Raw genomic sequence first — 23,780 nt, 5'->3', positions numbered from 1 at the left:
TTGCCTGCGACTCCAAGAAGTAAACAGACACACTATGGCAGACCATGAGTGTTCTAAATGACTTCCCGAATGTGCACCACTTCTCTTGGCCAGTTACCGAAAAATCATGCGTCCAAATCCCTCTTGGAAAGGAAATCAGAAAAGGAGACCATTTAAGTCTCATGGACTGTATTTAGGATTGTCAGAGGTGATGGCAAGTAAGAATTTAGAAAAAAAGAACAGATTGCAGGAACAGAACTTTTTTTTTGCCATAACAGGTCATAGAACTCCTAGTTTTTTTCTTTAAAAGAAGTTACACATCTGTAACTCTGAATACCAACTATTTTTTATGCTAATTGCTTTGGTCAGTGCACTGAAGAAGCATCACTGCTGACTGGGATTATTCATTTGAACTGACACAATGAAAACCTAAATGTCTCAAATGATAATTGACAAATGGCATTCAATATGCATATCATGTTTTTCTTGGGTTTTTACTTCTATACTACAAGAGAAGATTCAAGCAAGTCTCTTCCCACAAACATAGTTGTAGACAGACACACACACACAACACACACAACACACACACACTTACCTGCTCCTGGAGGACCAACCAAGACTGCCATGGCTTCAATCAGCAATACAAGTCCAATGGCACTGGCAAACTTCTCAGTTCCAACGATCGCCATCAAGACCTCAAACTGCAGCGCACCGACCATTCCATAGGACATTCCAAAGAAAATGCAAAACACTGTCAGACCAACATAATCACGAGCAAAGGAGCCTCCTAGATCGGTAATTCCATTGAAAATCATAGCAAAGCTGAAAAGATACACACAGCGAGGCCGAACGACCTTCAACCCAGCAACGATACCACTAAGAGGTCGAGCAAATATATCAACAAAACCCAAGATAGACAACAAGAAAGCAGCATCTGTGTCTGGCACTCCTGTATCTTTTGCATAGTTAACTATGAACACGGGAGGAACAAAGAGACCGAAGACCATGATGGAAGCTGCTACTGTGTATATTAGGAAGCCTCGATCCTTAAAGACAGTGAAATCCAGAAGTTTCTTTTTCTTCTTCTGCTTCTCTGTTTTCTTTGCTTGTTCTATCATTTCCTTTTCTTTACGGCTTGGTTTCAGGGGTCTCATCAGGGCTGCACAGGCACAGCAGTTCAGCAGTAGACCCCCAAGAATGAGGAAACCTCCTCGCCATCCATAAACTTTAGACAGGATCTGACCCAATGGAGAGAGGCAACACAGGAACACGGGGCTCCCAGCTGCAGACAAGCCATTTGCCAATGGGCGACGCTTGTCAAAATAAAGGTTTACCATGATGAGAGATGGTTGAAAGTTCAATGCCAGACCAAGACCTGCAATGAAAACAAAAACATAATTCCACTGGTTAAGCACTAGTTAGGGCACTATTTAGAGTTAAGTGAAATAATGAATTAAAACCAAAACACAGGTCCCAAGCTATTTCGGGCGAGGATTCTCAAACACAATTTGACATCAAACAACATGATAAGGTATTAGGACAGATGACAAAAAGGTTGGAAAAAAGGAGCTTCAAAACGAAAGAGAGGTAGAGATAATTGGGAAGGGAACTCCAGCACCCACGTTATAGAAAATACAGTTGATGGTGGATGGGTTAGAATTTGGGGGGACAGAATTGAAGGACAGAGATCTCCAAGAATTGTATGGCTGATGGAGGTTAGCAAAACAGAGGGCCATATGGAGAGATGTTAAAAACAGAATGAGACTTTTAAAATTGAGGCATTACCAAGCCAGAAGCCCGTGCAAGTCAAGAGCATGGGTGCCAGGTGAAAGGGACTTGGTGCAAAATAGGATGCTGGCTGCAGAATTTTAGATGTTAAGTTCATGCAAGATACCTTCAAAATATGACCAAGACAAAACAACTGGTACTGCATTTCAAGCAGCCAATGTACAGTTTCAACAATAAACTTTCTAAGGGAACTCATTTCAAGTATATATTGGAAAGATATTCCTAGGTTATTGCGGAAAGAGCAGGAGATTAGGACTAATTGGGCTCTTACAAAGGTACAGAGCCAAATATTCTTCCTGTCTGCTGTATGATTATGTGAATCTCTGCAATAATGAAATGTAAACTGATTAGAACCACAGTAACTCGAAAATCTCGGTGTAATGAAGAAAAGGTGTACTTTTTCCAGTTTAGGTAGTTTCATATCATTCATAAAGTTTCACTTTAACATATAATTTTAGGTACTTAAACCATCAGGAGTTGTAGTGACTTGAGACATAATGTTTTATTGTAGAAATTAAACAGAAAATTCCGGAAATATTTGGCATGTCAGGCAGCAGCTATGAAGAGTGAAAAATTTCATCTCTCCGTAGATACTGCCCAACTTGCTGGGTGTGTCCAGCATTTTCTGTTTTATTTCAGATTTCCAGGAATACTTTCTTTAAAAAAAAAAAGACTGGTGTTTCTTACCAGTGATAACGCCAGCAGTTAAATAGAGCTGGATGATGCTGGTGCACAGTGAGGCGAGTATCATACCTCCTGATGCAAACAGGCCTCCTACCATCATAACAGGACGACAGCCAAAGCGATTCACCAGAATACTGCACAAAGGCCCTGCATAAAAGACAGAAGGAAGAAATTACTCAGCTGACTACTGGAGAAGGAAGAACTTTCAAAGACTCAGTTTAGTCTTTTGTAAAGACTGACACCACAGCAAAACTCAAAGTCAAATCAAAGATCCATTATCCAACATTACAGAGTTATAAACTTAAATGCTTGATTGCAAACAACACATTTTGCCAAACATGCACTTGGGTCAATTGTGTAACAACGACATTTATTAATCTAGGTAAAGGGCAAAGAGCAATTCCGTAGTAGGCTACCGAGAATGAAAGGAATATGTCAAGCCGCAGTGATTACGAGTTTAGGTTTAATGCTAAGTTTTAGCTTCAACAGCTTGTCGTTACTGGAAGAAGGAATAAGTTTTGGAATTTTAAAGTCCTTAAGAGCAATTTACAGTGTTTGTAAAATAGAGTAAGAAGTCTAAGAGTGATTGACAGCAATAGAAAGAAAAAGGGTTGATTAGCAAGGATATGAGAAGCATTGGTTTACTTTATACAGTATTTTCACAATGCACAGAATGTGTTTTGACCTTCTGCAATCTTAAGCTTCAGACTTGAATCTAACTCTAGTTTAGATTCTTCAAATTCTGTATGATAATTTTCTAAAAGTCATGGATGATACTGGTGTTGTGAGGAATACAAGCCATCCAACAGGTTATCTCGTTAGTGAATCAGACTGAAGATGGGAAAATTAACAGCATATTAAAGTAGGTGAATGCAATGTCAAAGTTGGTATAAAAGGGAGAGAAATAAAGGGCAGAATTCTAACTGCTGGGGTTAACGGACAGGAGAATGGCTGGGATGGGGCGGGGGGGGCGTGGCGGGTGATGATACAGTGTTCTGATGCAGATGTGGGGTTAAAGGCTCGACCAATGTTGTTGAGTTGGGAACTCACGTGGTCTATCCACTTCTAGATTTAGACCATGTGGGTTTGCAAGCAACCAGGAGTTCCTGTAAAGGACATGAAATCAAAATTCCCGGCAAACTAGAGATTTAATACACCATTCTAGTTATGTGTGGAATTTGCTAGGACCAATCAGAGCAGAACGCAGAGGGTAGTCTGTGTACTGGCTGGGAAGTCTTCAAAACAGTGAAGTGCTGCTGCCACACTGACATGAGGTTGGAGCTCACAGCCCTTCTTCTGAAAGTTTGCATTCTCTGCTTGACAATTTGTTGGAAGCCACTTTGCTCATCTTGGACGTGAACTCATCTCAAGTTGCAATTCTCAGCCGTCTGCCTTCAGTACAGATTTGAAGCAGCTTTTGCTGTTCTACCTGGACCTCTGATGAGGAACAGGAGGAGTAGCAACAGCAAAAATAATAGCATCGTGAGAAGCAACACCAGCTGCTTTTTCCTTAGCTACAAGCCCCTCCCAGGACAGTCACATGGACATAGAGATTCAATTTTAAGATAACAAGAGCCACAGCATGTGGTCCATGGGCAAAGCCATTTTCAATGTATCTCAGAAGGCTTAGATTCTTACAACAGATAATGGCTGATATCCACCAGATTAGTTAGGCCTCAGCTATTTACAATCTAGATCAAGAGTTTAGATGAGGGGATCACGTGTCATATAATGGAGTTTGCTGATGAGACAAATTAGGTCGGAATGTAAACTGGAAGGAAGCTGCAAACAGATATCAGAAGTTTCACTGAGTAGGCAAGAAACTAACCAGTAGAACATGATGTGAAGTAGTATGAAGTTATCCACTTTGGTGGAGAAAGCAGAAAAAAAAATGGTGAGCAACTGCGAAATTCTGGCATTCGGAAAGGCTTGGAGATCCTTAGACATGAATCATAGAAAGTTAACATGCAAGTAGAGCGAGCAAGCAAGCAAGCAGCACATTATCTTTTATTGCAAAGAGACTGGAGAGCAAGAGAAAAGAAATCTTACAAAAATTATATAAGGTCTTATTCAGAAAACACTCCTGAGTAATGTTTAGTCTTTGAATCCTTACTAGGGAGAATGATTGCATTAGAGGGAGAGCCACAAAGGCATACTAGACTGATTACTGAGATGAAACACTATGATGAAACACTATGTCCTATGATGAAACACTGAGTAGGTTAGGCCTAATTTTATAATAACTATGATCATTTGTGTAATTTTTATTGAGTTAATGATTCATTTACTGAACATACTGATAATTTCCTAGTTGCCAAGCACTCAAGGCCAGTGCAACATTTTTATGACTATATCCCCAAGACTTTAATAATGAGGTAGTCTAACTGAAGCCAGACAATTTATACCTAGGGGTCACAGTCTAAGGTCAAAGGGGACCAAACTGAGGGGAAATGTAAAATTCTTACGCCTTCGAATTGTGCATGCTCAGTTACAGAATACTTTCTGTACAGTGGTTCATAGATGTTTGGATACTTAGGGAATGAAGAAATATGCAGATAGTGCAGCAAGGTAGAGCTGATCTTACTGAATAGTAGAGCAGTCTTGGGGGCTGAATAGTCAAATCCTTTCCATATTTCTCATGTTGAAATTGCATCTTCCACACAACGCTGAACTCTGACAACTATTAAGACTAGGGGCTGCTAGGTCCTTAAAGGAAACTTCAACTACCACAATTAAAAAGACAGATTCAGAAAATGTCTGGTGAACATACGTGAATTATTTGAAGTAGCCATATGACAAATACCATTGCTGGTAGTGACAGAAGGAATACTGTGGCCTTTTCCTGTTCCAGAAAGTTGTTCATTGCCAGCTTGATAAGAATACAAAATACGTGCCACTAGCCACTGTGCAAAAGTGTTTCCTATTAATTTACTTACGCAGAACCTGAGATGTAAGAATCCAAAAACTAGTTGAATTCTCCAATGGGTTTGACAAGATTGACACAATAAGCATATACTTAAATGAATATTAAAATTGCAGTGCAGTAATCCCAGATTTAATAAAGTTCCCCGATTTAAATGAATGATCTCTCAAGGCAAAATTCGAGATTCATCAGCAAAGGTGCACAGAATGGTAAAGCTAATAAAGCTGTTCCTGTGCTGTACTAATAGAAAAATCACTGCTCAGAGCTCACTAATGCATGCCAAACAAACATCTTCTTTAAAGGGCAGGTTTCTACTTGAAATTTTGATTACAAGTGTTCAAGGCCACAAGTGGATATTGGCATTTCAAGTCTGGTGGTCACAATTAATGCCTTAAAGGCAGGCAGTGTGCAGGGTTTTACTTTGACACAACATCTTCACTGCACCAGAATTATACAATAGCACCGTCTTTTATTTACAATTAGAAATCATCTCACAGTTGAGGACTGGCCTGAGGGGAGCTAATCATCATCGTAAATAGTCGTATTCAAAGTGCTGGAAGATAATGCATGTCTCATCCAACTCTTCCCCCATCTCAGAAATTGCTGTATAACGATTAAAAGCAAGAATCTTACTTAGACAGTTTTCCCATCTTTAATCATGAGGGGATAAAAAAAAAAGCTTCTCTCTTACTTGCTGGATGACCTTGTTGAGTCAACAGCACCACTTATTTCGAAAAATGTTTAACAAAATTATGGATAAACTTGTTTCTTAACCACTTTGGAGAAATGTGTTATCTAAAAACATTGATAGGCAGAGGTACAATGAAGGAAAAGGAAATTGGTAAATTTGTTTGTCACTGATACCAAGAGCAAGTCATGCAAGCATGAACTCATATGGATTTACCAGGCAGAAACACTGATGTTCAGAGCTGTGTGAAAAGTAGTTCCTTTGCACAAACTGCAAACCTCATTGGCTTGAGCAATCAAAGAAAAGCTAGTAGTTTCGAGGAAGATTTTTGAACAGTCAGGGCCAGCATAAATGCTAATCCTACTAGAATAATTGACAAAATACTTGTTCCATGTGGTGTGTAAGATGGCTGCAATCATGAAGACTTTTTTAAAAATTTCATGACAGAGGACACATGACTTTGGCCAGCTACAATGTACAAAGGCACTTGTGTATTGGAACACCCCCTTTCCACAAAAAAAAACTAAAGAAACTGCATACATTCTTTGCAAGTCACATCACATACCTAGTTGATATAACCCTTTTTAAAAAAAAAATCAGACATAAAAAAGCAGCTATTTTTTCCTAGCTTGATCCATTTTAGTCTATCCTCACACATGCATTGCGCACAGGCCCAGATCTTCTGGCCTTTGGATAACCTGAGACTGGATGTGTAAACCAGCATATATGACCAAACTCACTGATGCACTGACTCTGTGCGAATTGTCCAAAAAGCTTGAACTTCTGGTGGGCAATTCCCCTGCACCCTGGGACCCTCCAACAAAAGTTTCCAAATCTGAGTATCAGTCAGAGACTTTGAACAGTCCCAATGTATCTACCTGGACAGCCATCCAAGAAAATGTTAAATAGAAAAATTATGGTCTAACTCCCGAGTAATTATACAACTGACCAATCACCCCACACCCAATTCTTCCCCCACTCACTACAATCCTGACCAGACCTGACTATACATCTCCCATCTCCCCAGATTGTTCCCAAAACCTGACTAGATGCCAACACAACACCCTTTTGTGACTGCCCTGCTCCTCCCCTGTCCCAACTTGACTAGACCTCGCTGTCCACCAATTCTCCAGATCCCATTACCCGAGTTGATCAGCATCCCCATGTCACACAGCTGCCACCCCACCTACATATCTCACCCACTCCACACCCTTACCCAATGACTACACCTGCTGTACTCATTTACCCACCTACATATTCACCCATTCACTCACAAATGCACACTAACACAAAATGGTCTGGGACATTTAAGCTATGACCAGAATATGAAAGCTAGTGTACAAAATAAAAAGGAGCATATAACTTTTGCATCGGTTCTCTGCCTTGTTCCCTCTGAGGTTTCTTGCACTGAAGGAGGTTTTGCCAAATACCTCTATTGGAAGATTGGAAAACAAATTGGAGGAAGGTAAGTGGACAGTTTTGAGTCTGGTCAATGTTGGAAACAGGTTCAGACAGTAACTGGAAGGTTTGGGCCATTGCTTTAAAGCATTCAGGTCTTTATGATATATGTGCAAGTTGTGGCCTGTTCTTCTGGTATCTGCTTTTCCCTGGGGTGACATTGTTTCCTTGGGCAATGTTGCTGCGTGACAAGTGTTGCCTCTTGTTGAAACAGGAATATTTTAAACTCATTTACTAGCATCAACTTCCTTCACAGGGAGTGGGGCTCTCAACAATGTGTGAAGATGTACACCTGCTTCCTTTGCTTATATTTCACTTCCTGGTGACAAACTGTCAATGAGGTAAACAATCTTTGCAAACTTTTTGTTGCACATTGAAGCAGTTTGAAATGACTTGAGGTCAGACTCCACACATCACTTTCTCTCTCTGATATAGAGAGTTGTTAAATTACTAAACAGCCAGACAGGTTTTCTTGATCTGGGGGCTAGCATCATTGCACTTGTGTGAATACTCTGAATGCAGCAGCATCTGGTAGCCCTTGTGCCATGACAGTTGCTCTAAATCCTCTCTCTCATTGGCTTTAAGCTGTAGGGTGACTTCTTCATTAACATAATAATATTTTAGCACTGGTGTTGTCGCTATTATTTGTTCTTTGATTTGAGCGAAAGCTGCTTCTTGTTCTGTGACCCCCCCCCCCCCCCCCCTGATTCATTGAACATGGTAACTGAACAATCACCTGCCTGTTTCAGGCAGTAATGTTGGCACCCACTTGGAATTCAAGGGAACCACATGGAAGGAGATTCTTGTTTTACTATTTTCATCTGTTTGCTGCTCTAATTTAAGCACAACTAGGACAATAGGTTGCTAAAAAACGGCTTTTTCCATTGTGTTTGGTATTTGGAGATAGATTTTCTTGTTCCAGCTTGGAACAAGTAATGAAGAATTGGATGTCGACAAGCATGTTTGTAAGGCAGCCCAACACATTTTTCCAAACTGGAAACCATTTTTAATAAGAAAATTAGTTGTCCCTTATGCCTGACACTTCCCATCAAAATCTGTCCTATACTCTCAATTACTGAATTCTCTGCGGTCCTTTATTCAATGCAAACAAACTTTCTTTGAAATTTTAAAAGTAGAACTTGCCTTTGCTAAGTGATTTTCACATCCCCAGGAGATCGCAGGGATTCACAGCCTGTACATTTTGAAGTGCAGTTGATGGACTGTCTCAGAGAAGTGGCAGCTAATTACGGCTTATAAATATATTACCTCTAAAGCCAAGTGCATGTGAATGTATGGTTATTTTCTCGCTGAGAGGGAGGCAGGAAAGTAATAAAAAGAAGACAATTTATGCTGAGAGATAGTAGGAACTGCCGATGCTGGAGAATCTGAGATAACAAGGTGAAGGGTCTCGACCCGAAACATCAGCTTTCCTGCTCCTCTGATGCTGCTTGGCCTGCTGTGTTCATACAGCTCTACACCTTGTTATCTCAGACCATTTATGCTACCCAGTTGTTGAGGAAAAGCATCATTTGTAACAGACAAGAAATGCCCAGGTTCCAGCCCTAAACTGCATGGAGGTAATGGATTTCTGACATAATTGTGCAATTATTATCTAACAAAAGAGAACCTAACCATCTTATAGAACATAGAACATAGAACATTACAGTGCAGTACAGGCCCTTCGGCCCTCGATGTTGCGCCGACCTGTGAAACCAATCTGAAGCCCATCTAACCTAAACTATTCCATTATCATCCATATGTTTATCCAATGACCATTTAAATGCCCTTAAAGTGAGCGAGTCTACTATTTTTGCAGGCAGGGCATTCCACGCCCTTACTACTCTCTGAGTAAAGAACCTACCTCTGACATCTGTCCTATATCTATCACCCCTCAATTTAAAGCTATGTCCCCTCGTGCTAGCCATCACCATCCGAGGAAAAAGGCTCCCACTGTCCACCCTATCTAATCCTCTGATCATCTTGTATGTCTCTATCAAGTCACCTCTTAACCTTCTTCTCTCTAACGAAAACAGCCTCAAGACCCTCAGCCTTTCCTCATAAGACCTTTCCTCCATACCAGGCAACATCCTGGTAAATCTCCTCTGCACCCTTTCCAATGCTTCCACATCCTTCCTATAATGTGGTGACCATCTTTTCTTGAAATTCAACCATATGACCACTGCTAAGTCCCCATAGGGAGTTACTATTGACTGGAACTCATTTGCAGTTTGGTGTCCTTATTTGGGAAAGGATGTTCTGGTTATAGGAGTGCAATAAAGGTTTACCAAACTGATTCCCGAGATAGCAGGACTGACATATGAAGAGAGACCAGTACAGTTAGGATTTATTCAATGGTGTTTAGAAGAATGGGATGGGGCCGACTGCGTGTGCAGTGTGTGTGTATTTGTATGAACTTATAAAGTTGGAATAGGACGAGGCAGGATGAACACGGGAAGGATGCTCCTGATGACCAGGGAGTTCAGAACCAGGGGTCACAGTTCAAGGATACGGGGGGTAGACCACTTAGGCCTGAGATTAGGAAAAATTCTTCACCTAGGGAGTGGTGAGCATCCCCCTCCTATCAACACTCGGTGTAAAGTCAATATGATTGGAGGCCATTGCAGCAAGGTCAGAGGTTGACTGCTACTGTTGAACTAAATCACAATAAAGGGACTTGGTGTCTTCGAGTAAAGGGAAGAAAATTTAAAAGATTCTGTCCACCTGCCTTGTATAAATTATTTGGGTTTGACAATGGTTATAAACATTTTTCATGAAAGTCAGTAAATTTTGTGAAATCAAACTTCAGAACTAGACTTCAGAACTGAATGCTGTATTTTGAAAACCACTTTTGTTAACAAAATATCACCTACACCATGTGCAGGGCTGGATGAACACAGCAGGCCAAGCAGCATCATAGGAGCAGAGAGGCCGACGTTTCGGGCCTAGACCCTTCATCAGAAAAATGTTTCCTGAACACCAAATGCCTTACCTGTTCCATATAACATAGCAAGAAGAATGGAAGAGATCCAAGCCGTGTCACTGTACCCAATGTGGAACTCTTTAATCAACTCCTTGAAGAAAACACTAACAGCTTTTGGAAAAGCATATGAGAATCCAGTGATGACAAAACATCCAATGAGAACGGCCCAGCCCCAGCCTCCATCTGGGGCCTTGACTCCTGCTGGCTTATCATCTTGTACAACGACTCCCATGGTTCAGGTCACAACCTGTAAGTTAAAAGGAGGAGTTGCTAAAAATCAATTCTCTTCTACTAGTATAGCTCAGATTAACATCACAAAATCATACTCTTTATAGAAGTTCCACAATATCAAAAGATATGAATCACAGTCATGAAATTACTGCATTCGAATTGTACACTTGGTCAAGAATTATTTTTGCTATGAATGTATTCTCCGTACCTGAGGAGTTGCATATGGTGCTGGCCAAGTCAGGAGTGTGACGGAGCACTCCCCACTTCCCTGAATGGGTGCAGCTCCAACAACACTCAAGAAGCTGGAGACCATCCACCAAAGCAGCCCGCTTGATTGGCACCACATCCACAAGCATTCACTCCCACTACCACCACTCAGTAGCAGCAGCATATGCCATCTACAAGATGTTCTGCAGAAATTTGCCAAGGCTCTTCAGATAGCACCTTCTAAGTCCAACAGCATGTCCTTCTACAAGGACTAGAGCAGCAGCTACATGGGAACAAGAGCACCTACAAATTCCCTCCAAGCCACTCACCATCTTGGCTTGGAAGTGTATGACCGTTCCTTCAGTGTCACTCGGTCAAAATCCTGGAACTCACTCCCCAGTGGCATTGTGAGACTACCTATACCAAATGGCAGGTGGCACGGTGGGCTCAATGGTTAGCACTGCTGCTTCACAGCACCAGGGACCCAGGTTCAATTCCAGCCTTGGTTGACTGTTTGTATGGAGTTTGACATTCTCCCCATGTCTGCATGAGTGCTTTGGTTTCCTCGCACAGTCCAAAGATGTGTGGGCTAGGTGGATTGACCATATTAGGTATAGGGTTATAGGGAATGGGGTCAGGGGCTGTGTCTGGGTTGAGGTGCTCTTCAGAGGGTTGGTATGGGCTCGATGGGCCAAATGGCTTGCTTCCACACTGTAGGGATTCTAATCCAATCTAATTCTTCTACTAGATTCTAATCTAAAAATGAATTTCAGTGGTTGAAGGAGGCCTATTGTCCCAAGGTCAACCAGGGATGAGCAATAAAACATTGGCCCAGGCAGCAATGCTTATATCCTATGAGTGAATAAAAAAAATTCTGGCAGGAACACTGATATGACATTCAATGCAACATTTTTGAATTGAATGCATCATGCACTTCACGAGCTGCAAACCTCACGAATAAACTTTTGCAGAGATTTAGAGGGCCCCCACCTCTCTCCAGCCAAGGGAAATAGCCATGAACAGCCATTTATGCAATTTCTGAGGATCTGCTAATCTTCTACAAAGGAAATCCCATCCTTCACTGTCACTCTATATCAGCAATATATCGTAAATCTACACACATTTCCTATCAATCTTTTCCATTAGAAATTACTGTGGTTACAACTAAATGGAAATGTTCCATATAAATATTACACTAAATACATGCTAGATAGCCCAAGAGAGTAATTACAGAGGCAGTTTTTGTTATAATTGTAAATTTAAGAGCAAGAACAGAATATAGATGTAAATATATACCCATTGAGTTAAGTGTGCATATCCTGGTCCAAATAACCCCTCCTTTTGGTTCCCCTCTCAAAGCTGTGATCAACTTTGATTACCATTTGCCTGATGTATTTCATACTCCAATGCCTGCACAGTGTGAAACAATGTCTTCTAATGCTTATGCTTTCATACTAATTACATGTTTGTCTCCTTACTGCCAATTCGGCAGCTAGTGAAAAAAAATCTTATCACGTTTTCATTCTGTCAACCCTTTCTGAAATCTGGACTTGTTTTCCAGCAAAAGAAACATCAGCTGGGAAATGGCCCACTTCTACTCCGACATCTTATGGTCTTATGCATCTCAAATGGAGACGTATAAAGCTTACAGTTCCAGGCCACTTGTTAAGAGAATAAAGTAAGCAAATCTCTCGTATTACTCTTTCAGTCAATACACTCGAATCTGGGTCAGCTGTAGGCCTTTGGAAAATCTTGCTCCAGTGGACAGTTTGTGCAGAAATTAACTTCAGGTTTTACACAGGTTTGGGCACTGATTTTGGCACAGAGGGAGAGGAAAAAAAACATTTCCCTCCAAACAGAAAATGGATAAAAGATTGTTTCACTGTCAATTAAAAATAATCAACAATATTTCAAATGGCAAAAGGTTCGGCTTTAGCAGTATGAGCTGTATATAACTGGTTTGCTTTCAGATGAGAAAAGGAAAGAAAGCATAAGTAAGAGGAGTATGAATAAGTGACACATTTCAATTCATATTTGATCATTTTATGTTTTTAATTGCAGTGATTGTAACATAAGCAATCGTTGAGGCCAATTGTGACCGCAACTTTGAAAATAAATTAGAACAGCTTTATTACTCAAAAAGCTCTACCTTTAGTCTATGCTTCAGTGTTTGACTAAGATTTCAAAAAAACTGTCTACAGATAAAAAAGATTTAAGAGTTTTGATAACAGAAACAATATGGATATTGTAGTTAATGTTAATAACCCTTTATTTTCCCCATTATCTCCCTCAATGAATTGCCTAGTATATAAAGGCTCTTTAAATGAGGCTGAGAAGAATGAAATTGGCAAATGGAATTTGTACCCAGGTCATGATTGTTTCTCAGATGTAACTAAACCCCTCATAAAAATGTGAAAATAAGACACTGATGTAATTAGGCGTGTAATTAGGTTAAACCCGGACAGTCTTCTATCTTCTTTTAAGGAATGGAAAAGCTTACCAGCACATTCCAATCTCAAACCAAATAGAAATTAATCACTGCCCTTTCAAGACCATATGTCATCAAATATGGCAATCACCGTACTTCACCCCTGCCCTGAGGGGGCTCAGGGTGGTTGTCCTTGGCTGCCCTGAATGTAGAAGGTCCTGGCTATACAATTTGCGAGGTAGGAAGGCATTTGGCTGAACCAGCACATGAAGCCAATGTACAAATAAACCCTTGTCCCACAGAAAATTGCTGCACCTATTTATGCAATCTACTAATTACCCTAGTACTGTAATATGTTCTGAGGCGGGATTTAACTCAAATACACGGTACCATGCTTTGAGGTTGCTAGAGAAGCATTCCTATCAATGATAGCAAGCGGTCAGACCTATAATGGGATGCAACTGGCTCCTATTCTTAGTTACTGATAATTTGCTATAAACTGCAGCCTCTTTTCTGTCAAGGGAAATTTCTGACAGCCACTCCAGACAAATTTTAATACAATTCACAAAGCTGTGTATTAGTTGTCTACACTTCAAGGAATTGCTGCAACAGACTGTGTCTCTGCATCTGGGTATATCTTTACACATGAAGTGCTGATCTCAGATTACACAAATACCTCATAATACAGTCGTCTGAATACTTGATGAATGGTGGGCTATGCTGAATGAAACAGTCCTGAAGTAGGGGACAATAGGCCGGTCTGAGAAGCTGTGCTCACGATGGAGTTAGGTTTGCCAACTGATTGAAATGTTACACTGGCCTGGAGTGCTTGGCAACTAGGAAATTATCATTATGTTCAGCAAATGAATCATCAACCAATAAAAATTACACAGATGATCATAGATATTACAAAATTGCTAATTTCTTTACCACGATAAATAACACTTCTACAAGAAAGAATCAAAATCAGTAGTCACACGACGCCAGGTTATAGTCCAACAAGTTTATTTGAAATCACAAGCTTTCGGTGTGCTACTGCTTTGTGCTTCACCTGATGAAGGAGCAGCGCTCTGGAAGCTTGTGTTTTCAAATAAACCTGTTGGGCTATAACCTGGTGTCATGTGACTTCTGACTTTGTCCACCCCAGTCCAACAACGGCATCTTCACAAGAAAGAATATAATGTAATAGTACCAACAGGAAAACAAAAATCAGATATGAAATTGCTTATTAAAGCAATTTAGGTTTAAGCATTAATAGGAAACCCAATCTTAGTTTAGCAATGTATTTTTCCAACAGATTCAAGGCTTCAATTTACTCATGCCCACATAAAAGTAAAACATGTAGAGGAATATCGTTAGCATGTATTTCCTTAAAGAAAAGTGCAGGTGTTCTTCTACAATGCTGCTTGGATACATTGATGTATCTTGCAAGTTGAGCATCACTGCAAAGCATTCAAATTCCACTAAAGAACATAATTGATCCAAGAAGAACTAGCTCATTGTATCTTAATCATGACTTTGTAAAATGTACCTAGAATTGTTCAATTGACTTCTGACTGTTGCCACTCCGGTCTCCCAATATTTTGGATAAAAACCAAGACAACTGCAGATGCTGTAAATCAGAAACAAAAACAAAAGTTGCTGGAAAAGCTCAGCAGGTCTGGCAACATCTGTGACGGGAAATCAGAATTAACATTTCAGGTTCAATGACCCTTCCTCAGAAGTTCTGAGGAAGGGTCACCAGACCCAAAACATTAACTCTGATTTTTCTTCACAGATGCTCCCAATATTTTGGTCTGGGCTTTGCTACCATACCCGTGGACGGAGACACACATAATCTGGATATAAAACCAGCTGTGACTTGAATGCATGCAGGGGTTTGGCTGAAAACAAATTATGAACATTACTACAATTCTCTTCAATCTTCCATATCTATCCCTCAAACCTTCTGTCCAAATTCATTCCTGCCCACAAAGCAGATAAAACCCAAACTCTCATAGGAGAGCATTCCATTTCACTCGTTTCTGGAGTATTTCAACATTGCAATTTAATGACAGTTTGAGTTTTGTTTTAAACAATTTTATCCTCACAGAGACCTGAACTGGATTTGTGATTACTATTTGTGGGGTTTTACGGTCATGGATAAAAGTTACAAGAACCATTGAAAGACTTCTCCATTTGCAGGTATGGCTTTGGTATTTCACTGGGGCTAAATGCTTACTTGACATTGGCAGAATGGGTATAGTGAAATAATATAACAGCAGGCTAGAATATAGCTGAAATTCAGGATGGGGCCAGGGATGAGTTTTTTTTATGACGTATTATTAAATTGTTGTGGTTTAAATGAATAGACCATTTTCAGGAATGCACCCAGGTCCTAAAATATAACCTTTTAGGAGGGAAACACAGCACATCTTTCTGGACAGTATTACCAGTTGGACCAGACAATATCAGTTATGTTTGCCTACACAATACTAACTACTCTATTAAAAAAAAGTGACTAATTGGTATGGCTAATACCCTGATTAGAAGATATTATAGAATTAGAGTTATAGAATTTCTTTTTACTGCATATTTGGAACTGCTACTGTATTTATTACTGTAAAATTTACACAGATGGATTTGGGCTACACCACAACAAGACTGTGACCCACTCAGGATATTTCTGAAAGCAACCTAGTTATATTGCCCATTCTCTACAGACAGAAAGCACAACTCTATTCAAATGTATGCTTAGAACTCTGTGCACCAGCCATGAATTCCCTATGAATTTTAACCTCTTTATACAATCATACCTAGGTCTTCCTTAAAACAACAAACACAAGTATTCCAACCAATTTTCTTAGGAGGAGAGCAGGGCTACGATCACCTTGAAGAATGGAAGGAGCAACTAGGAGAAAAAATATTGAACACTGGTAGAAAACAAAACCGGTGACAAAGATATAACTTCTGCAGAGTCGCATTCTGCTTTATTAATTAAAGAGCTGAATTATATTGTGGTAAAGTCAGCCCTGTCACACCTTGCATTTCTAACCTCAGTCAACCAAGCTTTGAACCCTGGTCTTGCTTATGGCAAGTGTTTTACTGTCTAGTTAGCTTCAGTGTGAACAACAGCCTCCAGCCCAATCCCCAAACCAATACACGGTTCTTTAAAAAGAAAGACATTTCCCACCGCATTGGGCATTTCTAGTGTGAAATTCTTTCAGAATCTAAGATGGTATAGTGTGACCTGTGAGTAATGGGTGGCTTTCACTGCCAAGCTGTCAGGCACCAAAAACATCTTTCCTTTCCAGGAAGATTTTCTAATGGCACAAGTATATGGTCACTGTATATTTATAGGTAAATTTGTTCATGGATCTTTTCATTATTAGATCTTAATCAAATTAAATCTTAGTATAAGCCAGTTCTTCAACCATGACAAAGCACATCTGTGTTTGTGTGTGTGTGTGTGTGTGTGCGCGCGCATATTGCAGAGGCTGAACAATAAGAGGCTATGTCTCAACCAAATTCAATACTAATGCTAACTTCCTTGTGCTACATTTAATAACTGAAGAGTCTATGATCTTTATGCCATGGTATTTAGGAATGGAAAAAATTGCACAGGATGCCACTGAACTAAAATGTATCGAGCTTATTTACTTAGTTCAAGCAAAAAGTCTCAATTTCTTACTTTAACTGAAACAGAAAACTAAAACATGACTTTTACAACTGGTTACACTACTAAATGTATGCTCTACACATGCAGACTTGCCAATCTAGAAATCACAGGTATAATCTCCATGATTTTTACCCCGCTAATGATTAGAAATTCATGCAGACAACCCCATGCTACTCGAGCTGATGTCGCACAGTGCCTGCAGCAACGCAAGGCCTCAGTAGCAGCAGGGTGCACACAAAACTTGAAACACTCAAAATGCATCCAAATAAAAGTCTATATTCTGTCACTGCAAATCTGGAACAAAGAATAAGATCAACAGGTCCCACGAGAAAATACTCACTTAAAACAAAATGAAGCCTGTACCTGTAAACAAAGCTCAGGTTCAAAACAAAGCAAAGCAATCATTGCAACCATTCAAATGGATGCAGATGTCTAGAGATCTCATCTGCTCAATAGCCTTAAGAGGGACAGAATAGCATCTTGTAAAAAGCATCTTTAAAAATACTGCTCTACATTCTCTCTTTCAGCAGGGAGTCTCTCCACCAACAGGGGTTTAACTGGATCCCACTAGTTAAAATGAACAGCAGGTGCTTGCACTCAACTGATATTCAGGTTGCATTTAACCACAGAGAAAGGTCATTATGTGCATCAGTGAGCATTATTCAAGAGGCAGCCAAGATGCCTTCACTAACACGCCGTCCACAGAGCCTAGGGCTGAATCTTATGTTCTTTTTTGGCTAAGTGTGAGGTTTTTTGAAGGAATTGTTGCCATGGGTCCCAGCAATATTTCTCACTGTACCTTACCCAACACATCTCATTAACTACATACCCTGATCGTTTTGCGCCCATCTCAGATGATTCTATCCCCACCTTACCATGGACTGTCCCTGAAACAACACATCACTCACTGAATGTCTGCCAAAGACTAGCATCCCTTGCAGCACACCATTTTTAAAAGTACATATTGTGTATCCAGGTGCACACAGTCAGTTCACAGCTGCATTGCATGTCTCCTGAAATTTGTCCAAGAAATGGCAGAAAGGGAAAATTGGCACCAGGATCCTCAATGTTCAGATGAAGGGGGTGGTGCAGACATAGGATATCCTTTTCCCCCAGGACCAGCTGTGAAGGCAATGACACCAGACTATGCCAGCCTGGCCTGAAGTTGGCAACATGCTCATTGCAGTCTCAGTGATCTGGAGGACTTGACAGCAGTGCAACGAGAACGTCAATGATTTCTTTCAAGTCTGCCAGCGTCACATTCCTCCAATACCAAACCCCTCCGGTACCTATAATGCTTTAAATTACTAAGTTTATTCTTGAAAGTACACTAATAATTTATGGGACAGTGAATACTTAGAATCCCTACAGTGTGGAAGCAGGCCATTTGGACCATCAAGTCCACACCAATGCTACAAAGAGCATCCCATCCAGACCCAAACCCCCTACCCAATCCCTATAACCTTGCATTTCCCATGGCTAATCCACCTAGCCTGCTTATCCCTAGACACTATGTGCAATTTAGCATGGCTAATCCACCTAACCTGCACATCTTTGGACCGTGGGAGGAAACCCACTTAGACACTGGAAGAACATGCAAAATCCACACAGACAGACAGTCACCCGAGGGTGGGATCGAATGCAGGTCCCTAGTGCTGTGAAGCAGCAGTGCTAACCACTGAGCCACCGTGCTGCCCTGTCAGAGACAAAGTCATGTTAAGTCCAAAGAACAGGGATTAGTTAAAATTAACCACATTGTCATGAGGCCTTCGAAAGTCCATGAAGTTATTAACTGAAAGATGCATTGTTTTAGGAGATTGATAGCAACCATAATACAATGCTACAATTCCAATAAAGGCTTGTAAGAGCCTTCCTCTGCTACAATGGTTTCAGCATCTGCGAATAATCTGATTGCAGTACTTATTCAATCAACAAAATCCATTGATGAGGCTACACTAGAAACAGAAAAACCTATTGAGATCCATAATAACACAAGTACACGAGTACACAGGCACACTTGTTGCACAAATTCACCAACTCAAGTGTTTCAGTTGCAAAGTTAGGATGTAACTACTACATAGTACATTGATATTGGCCTGAATCTTCAAATTTGGGTCAGAATCTCCATTTTCAAACCGGATCAAACTAAAATGTTGCCCACTCACCTTTGGTGTAGTTTATCAGGTGAAAGTTCAAGGCCGGAGACTTTCCAGCAGAAGCAGTGTGGATGAGTTCAGCAACCCATGAAGTTGGGACTGGGGAGGATTGGCGCTGAAACCATGTCCCCTTTCATGCCACATTTTGCAACTTAAGAAAGGTCCTTATGCCACTTTGACAGCTTCTGTCAGAAACTACTTGTATAAGGTAGGTGGGTGATGGATAGAGAGGCCAGGTGGTTGAGGGGAGATAAGTTTTCAGGCAAGTGGGTAAGAGTAAAGGGAATTTGAAATGTCAGGTATGTCCAGGCAGATCCAGTCCAGGGATTGTTTTGGTTGGGTGGGGGATGGGGGAGAAGGGAATGGGTGTGATGGTGGTGAGCAGGAGTCAGGGAAGAAGAATTAGAGCTTGGAGGGGGAAATTGGGGCATTGGGGCCAGCAGTTCGGTGTTGAGTTGAGGATCAAGGACAGGGATGGGATGGTAATCTGAGGGGAGTGCTGAATTTGGGGGTCAATTTTATAGTTATCCAGGTGATGGTGATTTTGTGCAGAGTGTTTCAACTTCCTGGGCAATTCCCACAGAGTCAGCTTCATCAGGACTTCTGCATAGGCCTGACACCCAACTTCTCTCTCTGACTGTCATTCTATTAGAAGATCTGGGCCATTGTCTCCAATAGGTATTCAATAACATTTTTAAAATAACAACTTTAATCTGCAATAATACTCATATTAGAGAATGGCCATCAGGATAACCAAACCAAAAGTGTTTGCAGCAAACAAAACACTTAATATCAGTGACAAATCTTGAAACCTTACAGTCTGACAAGACAAAAATAACAATAAAGGGTGTGTTGAAGATATTAAACTCTCTCAGTGCTGGTGCAGCACCAGTTGTCCGCTTGGTATTTCTACCACTCTATAAAAGCTTGTTTAAAACATTGCTACTTAATATAGACATGTAATAGGATTTGAGATTGCTGTCAAAATTAATTTGTAATTGAATGAGAAACTAATCTGGAATGTGACAGCAGAGTATGAATGTATTAAGGGATTCTTCAGTAGTTTGGAAGATGCCACCTTCACTGCAAAGTACCTTAAGTAGATATTCTGCAATGCAAATGAAAATGCAAAACAGGTTGGGCATCTTTTGAAACAGAACACCAGGTTACACGTTATCCTTACAAGCAAACTAGTCCCAGTGAGTTACTCCAAGAAAGTTACCCTCTTTCAGATATTGAATGACCAGCTTTCCCATCAGCAGTTTTTATTGTATACGCCTAGCAACTTGTTTTTTATATTTATTCAGTAAATGTTATATTTGAATCTTTTGACTTCAAGACTTTTTTTTAATAGGAAAGTTTTTTGTTTATTTACTAAGCAATTAACAAGACAAGTATTTATGGTTAACATATGTAGTGTTTCTTATCCCTTTAAAAGGTCACTGTCTTTAAAGGTTGAAAATGGGGCATTTCTCCAGAGATTCTAAAGGATGATTGAGTTACAGGCAACAGTGATGCAGATGGAACTGCAACTAACATGTTCGAAATGTTTAACCTTTCCATGACATTCAGACTGCTGAGGCTTGGCAATGCCTTTCCTGATATTTGAAGTGCATCTGCATCGTCAGAGAATGACAGCAGAATGAGTGATAGCTCCGAGAACAATTGGAAGGTTAAGTGGTCACCGCTTTAAGATTGCAGTTTCAGACAGTTGCAATCAAATCTGTTGCTTTTTTAAGTGGCTGCAACAGTGACTAAGTATAGTTCAGAGGTGAATATAACTTCATATTCTCAACACTAACTCAAAATGGTTATAGTCATTCATGCACAAGTCATAGGTATATTCCTTTTTTAAAAAAATGTTCCTCTGAACACAAATTGAATATAACTAAATTAGAATAGTTAAATGATCGACTAAAGAAGTAACTACACTTATTTTTTGACCTTGACATGACCACTGCTATCCATGGTCAAATGATTCCTGCACTAATTACATGCACATCTCTCTAGACTGGTCTCATTGTACCTTGTAAGTATATAACTCACATACTTAGGAAAATATTATACTGTATCTTGTCCATAGCAGCAAATAAATGCTGCCAGCTTTTGGTGAGATTCACCTTTGTCCACAAGCCTTCTCTGGACTTCATTTAGCAAGTTCACATGAGCCAATCATCCAAAAGGCACGATGCCCTGTTAAGGGAATCTGGCATCTGTGTGAATAGTATAAACAATGTGTGCCTTCTTCAGCAATGAGATTAATGAACTGTTGCCAAGCAGTAGACAGACTGAATCAGGAAGTTGTATTATTGAATGTCAAATCTAGTTCAGGAAATGAAAAATACAGAACAAAAGAAAGAGAGAAAAGTAAATGTATATTTTTAAATCTCCATCAATAATTAGAAGTAGTAGGAATGTGACACTGCTTTGAAAAGTTGACTCTTCAGCACCAAAAAGATTGTTTGAATGTAAATAAAGACACCCCATGTCTTTAAAGGGTTATACATTATATTAGAATGGAAAAATAATTACATTCTGATGATAAACTTCATTCCTCTCTAATCCTGCACCCTACTTTCGGTTTGACACCTTAAAGATTGTCATTAAATCTGCTGGCAAGGGAGGCATAGCTCTTGATTGACAAAAAGCCCTCTACTTTTTTGACTGAACACCAACCATGATCCCACCACCAAACAGCAAGCCATTGTTTAAGAAACACCCATTGAGATCTCCTACCTTTTGTCCTCAACCACGTTCAGCTCACTTCTACCTCCTTCCCCTGATCCACAATCAGGGATGCCATTATTTTAACCACATAGAACTTACTTCTGCTTATATCTGCGCTACCTTTATCATTCCTTGTCCACAAACCTCCATCAACCACTGCCAATGGTGGCACTATGGAAATGGGGATAGGCAAAAATCTCAGAGTAGGAGAGTTGTACAGTATACAGATTGACACAAGGCCATGGAGCAATTTGAAAAAAAAAATTTTAAAATCAGGGTATTGCCTAACCAACTTAGGGCAGTGAATATAGGAATCTATGTAAATTAGGATGTGCATACGCCCTGATTCTTCCTCTCTTCCACAATACCATTCCTTCTTAAACCAACATACCCTTTCAGAAGTTTTAATTGCTGCCCAAATGAAGGCCAGAGCAGATAAGGATGGTAAAATTTCCTTTCTTAAAACAACATTGATGAACCAAATGAGCTTTTACAACAACAGATGATCGTTTCATGGTCACCATTATTTAACTAGCTTTCATTCAATTTTTTTTTTAAAAATGCTTTTAAATTTCACAGCTGTATGATGGGATTTGCACCCATGTGCCTACAGCATTAGGTGGAGCATTTGAATAACTGGCCCATTGATATTATAGTATGGCAGCAAACCTAATGATTATGAATTCCATCTACAACAGTCCAGCTCACTACCCCCATTGTCAATATCTCATTACAGCTTCCCGTGGTCTTCTAAAAAAGAAACAATAACTTCTAGCTTGTCTGCAATTTCCACAACCACTCATTGTAGGGTAATGGTGTCAAATCTGTGGTCCAAAGACTGATCTGCTCAAAGAATGCTTCCATCTGGACATTCATAAATGTTGCAGCTGGTGCACGTGCGGTCAAGGGGCATGTAAGAAATTAGATGAAGTAACTAAACTACATGAAGTGAGAACTATGCAAACGTGTCTTTAGCAAGAAATGAGTAAGCAAATTTTGGGTTGAATCCTGGTCAGTTTCTTTAATCTGCAACTGAGAGAAAGATGCAGCTTATTCAAAAACCTCTGCCAATACTGCTCATTATACCGGGGGCAACTACGTGATGCATTAGTCAAACTTTTCACTCTGTGGTGAACTACTCATCCTTAATTTGACAATGATGATTGTGAAGATTATAGCATCTCAGGCACAAATGTTTGTCCTATCATTGCTACAGTGCCGATCAACACCAGCCTGCTGAATCGCTAATACAAATATTCAGTTTGGTGCATAGGGCCACAGAAAATTTTTAGTACATCTAATCTCATTAACCAGCTTAGAATTCAGAATTGATTGATAAATGAATTGCAAAGTTAAAATTTGCAAATGGCTTTTGGAAAAAAAAACATATGTTTTTAAGAGTTCAAACTGAAATCAATAGAGAGCTTGTTGCATCACAAACTCTCCAGCAGCTGCTCAGAAATAATGCATGCAGATAGCCAAAGCATCTTTGGCTAATGCATCTTTCTTTGGCATTAGTTAATGGCACCTAGCATTGTTTTGAAACTCAATGTGAACATTTAAAATAATGCCAAAAACCTCTCAAAGCATTAAGTTTACTTATGTGGTCCTTTCATAGAACTTTTCAGCTTCATTTTGTTCATGCACTGTGTGTTGGGCTAGTTTGAAAGTAATCAAAATTTAAAATCCCAGTGAGCAGCCTAATAGTAACATGAGAATGGATAATGTCAGTTTAGATAATGCAACCTCCGTGATCCTATTGCAACTGTCTAATACCACTAACCCTAATAAGAAGCTGTTACAGAGATAGTAGGAACTGCCGATGCTGGAGAATCTGAGATAACAAGGTGTAGAGCTGGATGAACACAGCAGG

The 23,780-nt window shown here is 40.0% G+C and overlaps 1 protein-coding gene across 2 annotated transcripts in view; it reads right to left on the bottom strand.

Moving 5' to 3' along the window:
* LOC109913714 (monocarboxylate transporter 4-like) overlaps positions 1-23,780 on the bottom strand; it is a 38,312-nt gene that overhangs the window by 5,943 nt on the left and 8,589 nt on the right. For both annotated transcript variants that reach the window (XR_007264565.1, XM_020513266.2), the window contains exons 2-4: positions 10,510-10,747; positions 2,455-2,598; positions 575-1,354 (exon numbers count right to left, since the gene is read on the bottom strand). Coding sequence is in view for 1 of the 2 variants with exons in the window: in XM_020513266.2 (XP_020368855.1) it covers positions 575-1,354; positions 2,455-2,598; positions 10,510-10,732 (1,147 nt within the window). In the remaining variant the exon portion in view is untranslated. The remainder of the gene's footprint in view (positions 1-574; positions 1,355-2,454; positions 2,599-10,509; positions 10,748-23,780) is intronic.

Source organism: Rhincodon typus, chromosome 23 (assembly GCF_021869965.1).
Source record: "Rhincodon typus isolate 14 chromosome 23, sRhiTyp1.1, whole genome shotgun sequence".
Lineage (NCBI taxonomy): Eukaryota > Metazoa > Chordata > Chondrichthyes > Orectolobiformes > Rhincodontidae > Rhincodon > Rhincodon typus.
This window is presented reverse-complemented; position numbering and strand designations above follow the sequence as displayed.